We start from the raw sequence: 12,566 nt of genomic DNA, 5'->3' as shown, positions 1-12,566 counted from the left end.
TTCCCTGGCCCTGTCAATCACACAGCGGAGGGGGCGTCATTATGAGAGGAGGATGCGGCTGCTACCAGCAAGTAGCCACCCTACTTGCTGGTAGCAAGGTAATTTACATATTATAAAAATTGCTTTTTAACAAAATCTACAGAACCAAAATGAATATTTAGCTTATGTATAGGGAGCTCGCAGTGTAGGGATTATTACTAACCCAAAAAAAAAAAACGGTTTAGTGGGCTGACAGAAGCCCTTTAAAACTTCTCTCTTGAGATGTTACTCCAATTTCTACACCACTCCGTTTATTGGAGAAATATTGGGATATTTTTTGCAACTTTTTAAAATGTCATAGTTGATAAGTCTAGCTTATATCAGCCCAACAGACTGAACATTCCCACTTTCCCATCTTTTTTTTTTTTTTAAATAGAGTGGTTTAAAAATACTAAATGTTGCAAATAAACCTAAACAGTTGCAATACCCTATCATGAGGCTTTTTGAAGCTGGAAATGTGGAGTGCAAGGTTTGATAAATCCCCTTATAGTATCTGTGTTGTCCAGTCTTATACTTTAAAGGGTATATTAGATGAGTAGTTTTTCTGTCCGATAATCGCTAACAAGCATTCCTATGAACGGTCGTTAGCGATTATCTGGCAGTCTAATACTGACGCCGATTGCCCGATGAACAAGCAAACGTTTGTTCATCGGGCAATTCATTTGCTAGTGGCAGATACTGCTGTGTAATCACGATCTGCTGCTGGCACACCGTGTCCTGCATGGAGGTGACCGATGGCATAGCGATCATTTCTGTAGTGGCCTGAGGAAGCGCAATCACTCGCCGTTGCCACTGGTATGTGAATCTGGCTAACTGCTACCTTGCCGCATGAAGCACTTGTCTGCTTGAAATAAAGAAGCAAATGAACTATTGGTGAGTGCTGCCTATTTTTTCTTCATCTCAGTTTGCAAGATATAATGACTTTATCTTTTGGATTGTGCACCACCTCGCTGATTTTTGTTTGGAGGTATCGAGAGGCTTGTGTGAACACGCATCAGCAGTGCCACCTGTGATTCTTTTGCTGTTGATAGCGATCATTCCTCCCTATGCTGCGGAGGACATCACTGCATGTTATAGCAGCTGTGTCCTCTGCTAGGTATCTGGCAATCACTTGCAGCATTGAGGTGTCTAATACATCCTTAAGTTCTTAAAGGTTATCTACACCTTTGAGGGCAATTTTTTTATGATTGCATTTTTCTCATTTTGGGCAAAAATCCTCTTTTTAATTGGTCTTTATAAAAAATATTCAGTCGGTCTGTCGCAAAGGGTTAACTGTTTTTTTCTCGTTGTGTAAATCTTACTTTCACTTTGTTCCAATCATCTAATAACCCTTATCTCTAAGTTAGGCCTATTGCACACGACCGTATGGCTTTTTCAGTGTTTTGCGGTCCGTTTTTCATGGATCCGTTGTTCCGTTTTTTGTTTCCGTTGTGTTTCCGTTTCTGTTCCGTTTTTCCGTTCCGTTTTTCCGTATGGCATATACAGTATACAGTAATTATATAGATAAAATTGGGCTGGGCATAACATTTTCAATAGATGGTTCAGGAAAAAACGGAACGGAAACGGAAGACATACGGATGCATTTCCGTATGTGTTCCGTTTTTTTTGCGGATCCATTGACTTGAATGGAGCCACGGACTGTGATTTGCGGGCAATAATAGGACATGTTCTATGTTAAAACGGAACGGAAAAACGGAAATACGGAAACGGAATGCATACGGAGTACATTCCGTTTTTTTTGCGGAACCATTGAAATGAATGGTTCCGTATACGGACCGTATACGGAACGCAAAAAACGGCCAGTAAACGGGAAAAAAAAACGGCCGTGTGCAATAGGCCTTACTAAAAGGTCATAAACACCTATTTATGTCACATTCTTATCGGTAAGTCTGGTGTGGCAATGTGAACATTGAGGTGTTGTTTGCACCAGGAGCGTGTCACCAAGGGGCCCGGCCTTGGTGGAGTAAAAGCCCTAGTCCAGGTGCCCACTAAAGTAGTTGGGGGACACCATATAGATAGTGTAGCTGGTTCAGCTATTTCAGGGTGGGCTTTTACTGGAAACAAGCAATGTGTTGGGTGGGTGCCTGTTTCCCATGCTCCAGTCCGGGATTTTGGACTATGCCCATGTCCAGGGATGGTATTTAATCCTGTTGCTGGACTTGGGTGTGCCTCCCAGTCTCACTCTAGAGAGTGTGCAGACAGAGACCTGGTGAGGCTCTGTCAGTGTGGTCTCAGCTAGGCAAGGCTGAGGGGCCACAAGGCTATGCATTAGCCTGGACTTTGGGGACTCAGCGACGCCCGGAACAAGCATTGAAAGGTCAGAGTCGGAAGGACTGCTAGACCACAACCCCCTCCAAAGGTACTGCACTTGTTACAGCCTGAGGGCTGCTGGACTGCATGGGAACGCGATCGTATAGCTGACTTAGGGATACAATGTTTATTATGTTTAGGTAGAGCCCAGACAGGCAGGTTTTTGTTTTATGCCATGTTGTATATGAAGAGTGTAAAATAAATCACACTGTTTGGACCTGAAACCCAGTGGTTATGAAGATAATTCTGTGAGAATGACCCCCGAATAAGAGACAATCCCTACACTGGATTCACACGTCTGTGGAACACGGTCCGTGATTTCTTCTGAGTTCAGGAGAGCACGGCGTCATTGCTTGCTATGACGCCATGCGCTTCCTGCTGCCGTCACAGTACAGTAATACACTGGTATAGATCATATCAGTGTATTACTGTACTGCGGCGGCAGCAGGAAGTGCACGGCGTCATAGCAACCAATGACGCCGTGCTCTCCTGCACTCAGAAGAAATCCAGGCTGGTATCACACGGACGTGTGAATCCAGCCTACGATAAGAATTGGGCTTTAATGAGCGTTTATAAGGTCAGAGATAATGAGCTGTCAGCGGAGCTGCCTGACAGAACAGAGTCAAAACAGACAGCAGGCTACTAGAGAATCCCAAGGCTGTGCAGAGAAAAGAGCTCCCAATGTTTAATATAGACCAAATAAAAAAAATAAAAATGTTTAGCTCACAATGAGTGCAATGCAATAATTAAAAAATTGCCCCCAAATGTGTACATAGCCTTTAATGTTGCAGTCAGTTCTAACCTTGATTTGGCCATTTTTTTAAATCGTTTTTCTGTCTCCTTCCAAGTGCCACAATATTTTTTTTATTTCTCTGTCGACTTAGCTGCATCATTGCTAAGGAACCACAGCACTTTTGAAAATATTAGGACCTCACTATTATCATTGTTTATTGTAAACTTTACTCAAAATTCAGTTTTTACCAAGAAAAGGCAACACTTTAAGAAATAACAGTTTTCTCAAAAGTGCCTCAAATACAGTATTTCAACTTTATGTATTACTGTAATGCTAGGTTCACCTAGCTGTGCTTTCCCATTTTTATATTCTGGTATAGAAACACAAAAATGGAATAAAAAAAAACTAAGCCTATACCAAACAGTTCCTGAAAGACCCCACTGACTATCACAGAGTCCATCAGGTTTCCATTATGCAGGAATCTGTGTTCATGTCTCCACAAAACCCCCAGCGTAGGTGTAACCTAGCCTACAAAACATAGTTTGATATTGTATCACATTCACATTTGCAAATAATATTTGTTTACCAGAGTGAAATAATTTGTAAAATGCCACCTGGACCGCTAGACGGTTGCTATAGTAACAGGCTGCATCTTTATGTGTAGCATACAGGTATTGAATGGCTATGAATTATCTACCTGTGATAGATAATTGCAAACATAGCCACAGACACAAATAACATAATTTTCTATCATTAAAATACTACAGAATCATATTCCCTCTTAGGCCCCATTCACACGACTGTGTTTTTAGTCCGCATGCCATCTGCCTATTTTGGATGCAGACCCAGTTATTTCAATGGGGCCACAAAAAATTAGGACAGAACACTGTGTCTGTGCTATCCACTTCAGTATATCCGTTCCGAAGTCCCGCAAAAAAGATACAGCATGTCCTAATAGGCATTGTTACAATGGGTCTGTAAGAAAAATAGGTGCAACACAGACTTTATCTATATTTTTTGTGGATCCACAATTTACTGACTGCAAAATACATACGGTGGTGTGAATTCACCCTTATTGTTCTTTACATGTGGCTCATAGTATGCACTTATCAATTACCTTAAAACAACTGAAATGAATAAGGCCCCTTGCAGACGAGCGTGAGCGGATTAGGTCCGGATGCATTCAGGGTACGTTCAGGAAAACTCGCACCATTTCGCAAGCAAGTTCATTCAGTTTTGCCTGTGGTTGCGTTCAGTTGTTCAGTTTTTATTGTGTGGGTGCAATGCGATTTAATGCATTTTGCACACGCGTGATACAAAACTAAAGGTATACAAACATCTCTTAGCAACCATCCGTGACAAATGCATCGCATCTGCACATGCTTGCGGATGCGATTTTCCCGCAGCCCCATTTACTTCTATGGGGCCAGCGTTGCGTGAAAATCACTGAATATACAACATGCTGTGATTTTCACACAACGCACAAGTGATGTGTGAAAACCAATGCTCATGTACACAGCCCCATCTAAATGAATGGGTCCGGATTCTGTGCAGGCGCAATACGTCTACTGCAGCACTAATTGCAGAAAACCTTAATGCTATTAATGATAGCAAGGTGTTAAAACACACAGTGCATTTCAATTTGCTAGATATGAGGCAGAGTAACCACAGGTCGGCCCATACTGACTCTGACCTCCACCAAAAGTGCCTACAAGAGGCAAGTGAGAATCAGACCTGGACCATGGAGCAATGGAATAAGATGGCCTGATCTGATGAATCACACTTTTGTTCACATTATGTGGATGCACGATGAAATGAAGGCAATCTGGTGACCAGTGTTTTGCTGGGAAACTTTGGGCCCTGACTCCTGGCATTCGTGTGGAAAATACTATAACACATACCACCTACTTAAATATTGTTGCAGACCAATTTTCACCCATAATGCAAAAGTATTCCCTCTTTTAGAAGAATAATGCACTCTGCCATACTGCATTGTCAGAAAAATGCATTGTTTGTAGATTATTTTAAAATTCTCTAGACTTTCATGTATCTGACTGCGTTGTTTTGAGCAAATTGAGCAAAATTTAGTGCATGAAAAATGGAATGTGAAATGCCACAAAAATACAGCGTTCTCCTGAAAAATGTGTATGAAACATTTCTGTTAATTGCCTCCAAATGTCTTAGGTTTAAATCTGAGATGTGCAGGAAAAACAAGTCTGATCCACAGAGCAGCCACCCCAAATACCACAAAACATCTTCAAAGGTCTTCTGGAGTTAACGCCTTGTAGGGTCAGAGTTGTCTTGGCTGAGGGAGTCCAACATAACTAGAGATAAGCAAATTTCTTAAAAATTTGATTCGGCTGCTTTCCTGAATGTAAAAAAAAAAAAATTTGCTTCGTAACAAATTGCTCTGTCAATGGGTGCGATAGCGCCGATCCCTGTCATTGTACCCCTCAGATGCCGCGTTCATACATGATTGCAGCATCTGAGAGTAAAAACAGTGTTAAAATCAACAGCATTTTTTTAAAATCATACTTACTGCCTCCATTTGCTTGCGATGGGCTGGCCACCGCCATATTGCTTGAATATCTAGTGCAAAATCTTGCACGGCCCAAGATTACATCGTCACGCCGGCCGACGTGGTGATATCATACGTCACCATGCACAGAATTTTGGCCAAGATCAAGATGGCGGTGGCCAGCCTGTCATGAGCAAATGGAGGAGGCAAGTATCATTTTTTTAATTTTATTTACACTATTTGACATATGACACTAAACTGTGTAAAGTAATTAACACTGAAGAGGACAGTATACTACTACAGAGGGATCTGGGTAGATTGGAGGCTTGGGCAGATAAGTGGCAGATGAGGTTTAACACTGACAAATGTAAAGTTATGCACATGGGAAGGAATAATGCAAGTCACCCGTACATACTAAATGGTAAAACACTCGGTAACACTGACATGGAAAAGGATCTAGGAATTTTAATAAACAGCAAACTAAGCTGCAAAAACCAGTGTCAGGCAGCTGCTGCCAAGGCCAATAAGATAATGGGTTGCATCAAAAGGGGCATAGATGCCTGTGATGAGAGCATAGTCCTACCACTTTACAAATCATTAGTCAGACCACACATGGAGTACTGTGTACAGTTCTGGGCTCCAGTGAACAAGGCAGACATAGCAGAGCTGGAGAGGAGGGCAACTAAAGTAATAACTGGAATGGGGGGACTACAGTACCCTGAAAGATTATCAAAATTAGGGTTATTCACTTTAGAAAAAAGACGACTGAGGGGAGATCTAATTACTATGTATAAATATATCAGGGGTCAGTACAGAGATCTATCCCATTATCTATTCATTCCCAGGACGGTGACTGTGACGAGGGGACATCCTCTGCGTCTGGAGGAAAGAAGGTTTGTACACAAACATAGAAGAGGATTCTTTATGGTAAGAGCAGTGAGACTATGGAACTCTCTGCCTGAGGAGGTGGTGATGGTGAGTACAATAAAGGAATTCAAGAGGGGCCTGGATGTATTTTTAGAGCGTAATAATATTACAGGCTATAGCTACTAGAGAGAGATCGTTGATCCAGGGAGTTATTCTGATTGCCTGATTGGAGTCGGGAAGGAATTTTTTATTCCCCTAAAGTGAGGAAAATTGGCTTCTACCTCAGTTTTTTTTTTTTGCCTTCCTCTGGATCAACTTGCAGGATGACAGGCCGAACTGGATGGACAAATGTCTTTTTTCTGCCTTATGTACTATGTTACTATGTTACTTTTTCAGGTTAAATCGAGTTGCTACCAGGAAGCATGAGGAAATTCGGCTTCGCGGCAAATCAAATTTATCCTGAAATTCGGATCGAATTCCACTTCATTGGATTCGATTTGCTCAACTCTAAACATAACATTAGGTAGGCGGTTTAAATGTTATGCCTGTAGTTGTAGTTATGACTACCTATAAACAGTAATTACTATTTTAGCAGCTCATGGCTCATGGCTTTCAGCTAACAATGTGCTAAGGGTTTTTATAAGGCCACTTTGACCTTTTAAATGAGACACTAATCTAGTAAAATAATGGATTTCTGTTTCAGGTGACCCACCATTAGTTTTACTGTCCAAACTGACCTTTATGGTTCCTGCTTCACCTAATTAATAAGATTAACAGTCAATTTTTGGCTGATGAAAGAAAATATTATTTAAGTATCATCTCTACGAGATAAACTGCCAGAGGCTTTTTCTGACTCACATACAGAAGATGCAGCTAGCTCTATGACAGCTTCTGTTTGCTTATTGCATTGCTTCTGCTCCTGTGACTTTTCACTTTGTTTGCTCATTCTTCCCTGAGATGCTGCCTTAAATTGAAAAGTATGTTCAGGATATAGATGTAGGCAGCAGAGAAGTACACAGGTAGTTAAAAACTGACTTGAAGCCCAACTTGAAAACTCAGACTAGGTAAAAGTTCAATCTAGTCTCAGATCTCTCCGTGTGAAAAACAGTATGCATGCAGGTTGTCAACCTGGACTATTCCTCTGAAAAGTCATTACCCTGAAGAGCTGCTCTAGCTATCTCTGTGCCTACAGAACTGCCTTAAATCAAAGGTGTTAATTATCTGGCTCCACAAAATGTTTGACTACTTGATCCTGGGCACAGATGAGTCATTTCATACGTGAAGGATCCTTGAAGGCAAGTGGAACGATAATCCGCAGTCTTGTAGAGTAGATTTTCAACTTCACTGTATAGGAGTTGCTGACTAACCTTGTTTTTTTGCATTATAGATTTCATACTCTTAAATGCAGAGGATAGAACTAATTATCGCTAGGACTTACAAATGGTTTTCAGTCAATAACTGATTAGTAGAGATGGCCTTGCGGTTTTCCCGGCAGTCGTTTTGCGTCAAACTTTGCTTGTTCGTAGTTCGCTGAACATGCTAACATATGGCGATGTCCGCCTGTGCCATGTTCTTTTGCATTGTGCCAAACTTTGACCCATGACACATCCATCAGGTGGGACAGGACAGCCAATTGAGACGTTTCAGCACATGGACACACCTCCTACCCTATAAATAAACCTGATCTGGCAGCCATTTTACATTCTGTGTTTTGCCAGTGTAGGGAGAGGTTGCTGTGTGGAGCAGGGACAGACTGTTAGAGACACCAAACGCTAGCTAATAGGGCCACAAAAGTCCTTTTAAGGACTGGTATTGGTGTGCTTTCGATAGGTGTGACATACTGAGGGGTGTGATATACTTAGAATATACTTTCTAACATAGAAAGTATATTATAGTGCATTTGTATTGTGCAGCAGTTGTGTGCGGTTCTGCTGCGATACCGCAGCTATACAGAGGGACAAACGCTATTGGAATAACTAATTGCAACTGGTGTGATATACTTGTTGCCCCCCAAAAAACTGATTAAGGGGTGTGATATACCTGCTTCCAAAAAATACTGATTATGGGGTTTGAAATCCATGCTTCCACAAAATTATTGATTGAGGGGTGTAATAAACCAGCTTCCACAAAATTATTGATTGAGGCCTGCGATACATTGGCTTCCACCAAATATCGATTTAGGGTTTTTTATATACCAGCTTACAGCAAATACTCATTAAGGGGTTTTATATACCTGTTTCCACAAAATACTGCTAGAGGGGATAGATATACCGACTTCCACCAAATATTGATTGAGGCCTGCGATACACCAGCTTCCACCAAATATTGATTAAGGGGTTTGCTATACTAGCTTCCAGCAAATACTCAATAAGGTGTTCTACAGGTCCTTCTCAAAAAATTAGCATATTGTGATAAAGTTTATTATTTTCTGTAATGTACTGATAAACATTAGACTTTCATATATTTTAGATTCATTACACACCAACTGAAGTAGTTCAAGCCTTTTATTGTTTTAATATTGATGATTTTGGCATACAGCTCATGAAAACCCAAAATTCCTATCTAAAAAAATTAGCATATTTCATCCGACCAATAAAAGAAAAGTGTTTTTAATACAAAAAAAGTCAACCTTCAAATAATTATGTTCAGTTATGCACTCAATACTTGGTGGGGAATCCTTTTGCAGAAATGACTGCTTCAATGCGGCGTGGCATGGAGGCAATCAGCCTGTGGCACTGCTGAGGTGTTATGGAGGCCCAGGATGCTTTGATAGCGGCCTTAAGCTCATCCAGAGTGTTGGGTCTTGCGTCTCTCAACTTTCTCTTCCCAATATCCCACAGATTCTCTATGGGGTTCAGGTCAGGAGAGTTGGCAGGCCAATTGAGCACAGTAATACCATGGTCAGTAAACCATTTACCAGTGGTTTTGGCACTGTGAGCAGGTGCCAGGTCGTGCTGAAAAATGAAATCTTCATCTCCATAAAGCTTTTCAGCAGATGGAAGCATGAAGTGCTCCAAAATCTCCTGATAGCTAGCTGCATTGACCCTGCCCTTGATAAAACACAGTGGACCAACACCAGCAGCTGACATGGCACCCCAGACCATCACTGACTGTGGGTACTTGACACTGGACTTCAGGCATTTTGGCATTTCCCTCTCCCCAGTCTTCCTCCAGACTCTGGCACCTTGATTTCCGAATGACATGCAAAATTTGCTTTCATCCGAAAAAAGTACTTTGGACCACTGAGCAACAGTCCAGTGCTGCTTCTCTGTAGCCCAGGTCAGGCGCTTCTGCCGCTGTTTCTGGGGAATGCGGCACCTGTAGCCCATTTCCTGCACACGCCTGTACACGGTGGCTCTGGATGTTTCTACTCCAGACTCAGTCCACTGCTTCCGCAGGTCTCCCAAGGTCTGGAATCGGTCCTTCTCCACAATCTTCCTCAGGGTCCGGTCACCTCTTCTCGTTGTGCAGCGTTTTCTGCCACACTTTTTCCTTCCCACAGACTTCCCACTGAGGTGCCTTGATACAGCACTCTGGGAACAGCCTATTCGTTAAGAAATTTCTTTCTGTGTCTTACCCTCTTGCTTGAGGCTGTCAATGATGGCCTTCTGGACAGCAGTCAGGTCGGCAGTCTTACCCATGATTGCGGTTTTGAGTAATGAACCAGGCTGGGAAGCCTCAGGAATCTTTTGCAGGTGTTTAGAGTTAATTAGTTGATTCAGATGATTAGGTTAATAGCTTGTTTAGAGAACCTTTTCATGATATGCTAATTTTTTGAGATAGGAATTTTGGGTTTTCATGAGCTGCATGCCAAAATCATCAATATTAAAACAATAAAAGGCTTGAACTACTTCAGTTGGTTTGTAATGAATCTAAAATATATGAAAGTCTAATGTTTATCAGTACATTACAGAAAATAATGAACTTTATCACAATATGCTAATTTTTTGAGAAGGACCTGTATATACCTGTTTCCACAAACTACTGATAGAGGGGATTGAGATCAACAGCACCTTGAAACTGCTGTAGTGTGTAGTGTAGTCACTGTTCTGTGCCATGTGCCACGTGTGCAGGGCTTGTGGGACTAGGGGCCCACCATGGATCTTGTTCCACCAAGGATTCCCTTGCTCCACTGTGAACCATTCCAAACCTGATTAAAATCATTTTACCCTATTTGTAAAGTGCAGTTGTAAAGAAGAGAGAGGCAGATCTGGAAATGAATGACAGATGTATAGATGAGTGTCTATTCCCAACAGGTATATTAAAGTAGCAATGCAAAGCAAGCCCTGTGTATACAGAAACCTTGGAAAATATTAGCAGATATAAATTTTTTTCAACGCATCAGCCATAAAAGTAAGTAAATCACAGAATGTTTGATGTCATTGCATGTAGCATGAACTCTCAATTGCTTAGTGTTATTTGCCGTATTCTTACCCTGTTCAGTAGCTCATCTATCTCAATGACAAGAGTATCTTGGTTGTTTTGTGCCAGCTGGAGCAGTCTTTCAGGAGCTCGTTGAGGTGACAGTAAATGCTGAAAAGTTATTAAGACACATTTCAGTACTGCAGGCACTTTCAACTGTGTGCACATAGAGCATCTTTATTTCACTGCAATTCATCAATTCCACAATGTTATGACAGCCCTACTATATGTTCATAATAAATGTTTATTCGCTTGCAAGGAAATGCATAGAGCGGTTTCAACATACATTTAGACATCTTCCAATTATCATTAGTCATGTATATCACAGCAGCTCAAATACATGGGGCTTCGTGGTTGGCTTGTTCAAACTGAGCTGCTGTTTTTCAGACAAGAAAAATTACTTCCTAAAAAGAGGCTTTACGCCCATGATCAAAATGAGAATAAACCAAATTTATAGTTCCCAGGTCCTGGGGTACCTGAGGGTGGCATATGATTGGTATAACAAAATTCTTCTGGTTTAAATTACCTCTGTGCATTGCCATAATGGGGTTCTTTAGGCCCACCACACTTATCTTAAGGGTTCACCCTTATCTGTGTAAAAAACGGCCCTTTGTACACTTTAAATAACTGCACAGACAGGACATATCATCAAAGCCAACTGCTTTTTACTAGAAATAGACTCTAGTAGAAAGCAGTAGTTTCTCCATTCAGCTCAAAATGCTGTGCTTTTGGACTTTTGAGGACCAGTATTGTGTCAGAGCCTGGTCTCATTAGAGTATCCTCTGGTACTTTGGTGGCTCAGTCTAACCTGTATATCTCATCATCAGAATTTGAAATGTTTATATTGAATAAGAGGCTTCATTTTCTCATTCTACATTAATGAGGTCAGTCTCCCTGTCACCACTGATAAAATCAATTTCCAAAGAGGAGAGAATTTTCCAACTTTCCAGGCGTGATAAGGTTATAGTGGTAAGGGTATAGTTGCTAGTTCTTGTCCAAAGAATTCTATGGAGTTGGCAGGGGGGAGGAGACTAACTATTATGATGTCTTCCATAAAAATCACACAGAGAAGAGCAATCTTGCTCACCTTTAGTAGCACACCGTTAGAAGCAGCATCATCATGGAGGACATTATAAAGAGGTTTTGAACAATGTGACTATGAATCCAACACTAAAGTGAGACAGAATACATACTAGAGCCAACACCAACATCTCTGTGTTTGTCTATCTGCGATTTGTCCACTCTGCAACTACTTCATTCTCACCCCTCCCCTATTTATAGATGCCCATGGGCAACTTTAACTTAATCTCTCAGTGAAGCTAAAAAGCCATTTCCTCTCTGGAATTTATCAGTGATTCTGAGTGAGTGAAGTTCAGGAGATGGACAGGTGTATACATTCTTTATCACTTGTATTATTGTATTATTTATGGAAAGATGCCAATAAGATTATGCCTAACAAATGATTTTGCTTTACCTGCAGGGCAGTGTACACACAACATCAAGAAGTTGCCTAACAGCAGACTCACTAAGTGACTATTGAATCTCCAACTGTGAAGTCCTGGCAGCAAGGTTTCTCAAAACTTAGAACAAAGGCTAGCGGGAGTATTTAATAATACATTCATTGACAAAAAATAGCACAGTAATTCACCAAGATGAAGTTGTTGGAATCAAATGAAA

The 12,566-nt window shown here is 41.2% G+C and overlaps 1 protein-coding gene across 1 annotated transcript in view; it reads right to left on the bottom strand.

The window, feature by feature from the left end:
- Window positions 1-12,566, bottom strand: part of LAMA2 (laminin subunit alpha 2) — a 772,405-nt gene that overhangs the window by 233,504 nt on the left and 526,335 nt on the right. The window contains exon 33 of the mRNA XM_044291170.1: window positions 10,902-11,000. Within this exon, the coding sequence (XP_044147105.1) occupies window positions 10,902-11,000 (99 nt within the window). The remainder of the gene's footprint in view (window positions 1-10,901; window positions 11,001-12,566) is intronic.

Source organism: Bufo gargarizans, chromosome 4, assembly GCF_014858855.1.
Source record: "Bufo gargarizans isolate SCDJY-AF-19 chromosome 4, ASM1485885v1, whole genome shotgun sequence".
Classification (NCBI taxonomy): domain Eukaryota; kingdom Metazoa; phylum Chordata; class Amphibia; order Anura; family Bufonidae; genus Bufo; species Bufo gargarizans.
The sequence above is the reverse complement of the archived record's forward strand: the minus strand, read 5'-3'. Positions and strand labels throughout refer to the sequence as shown.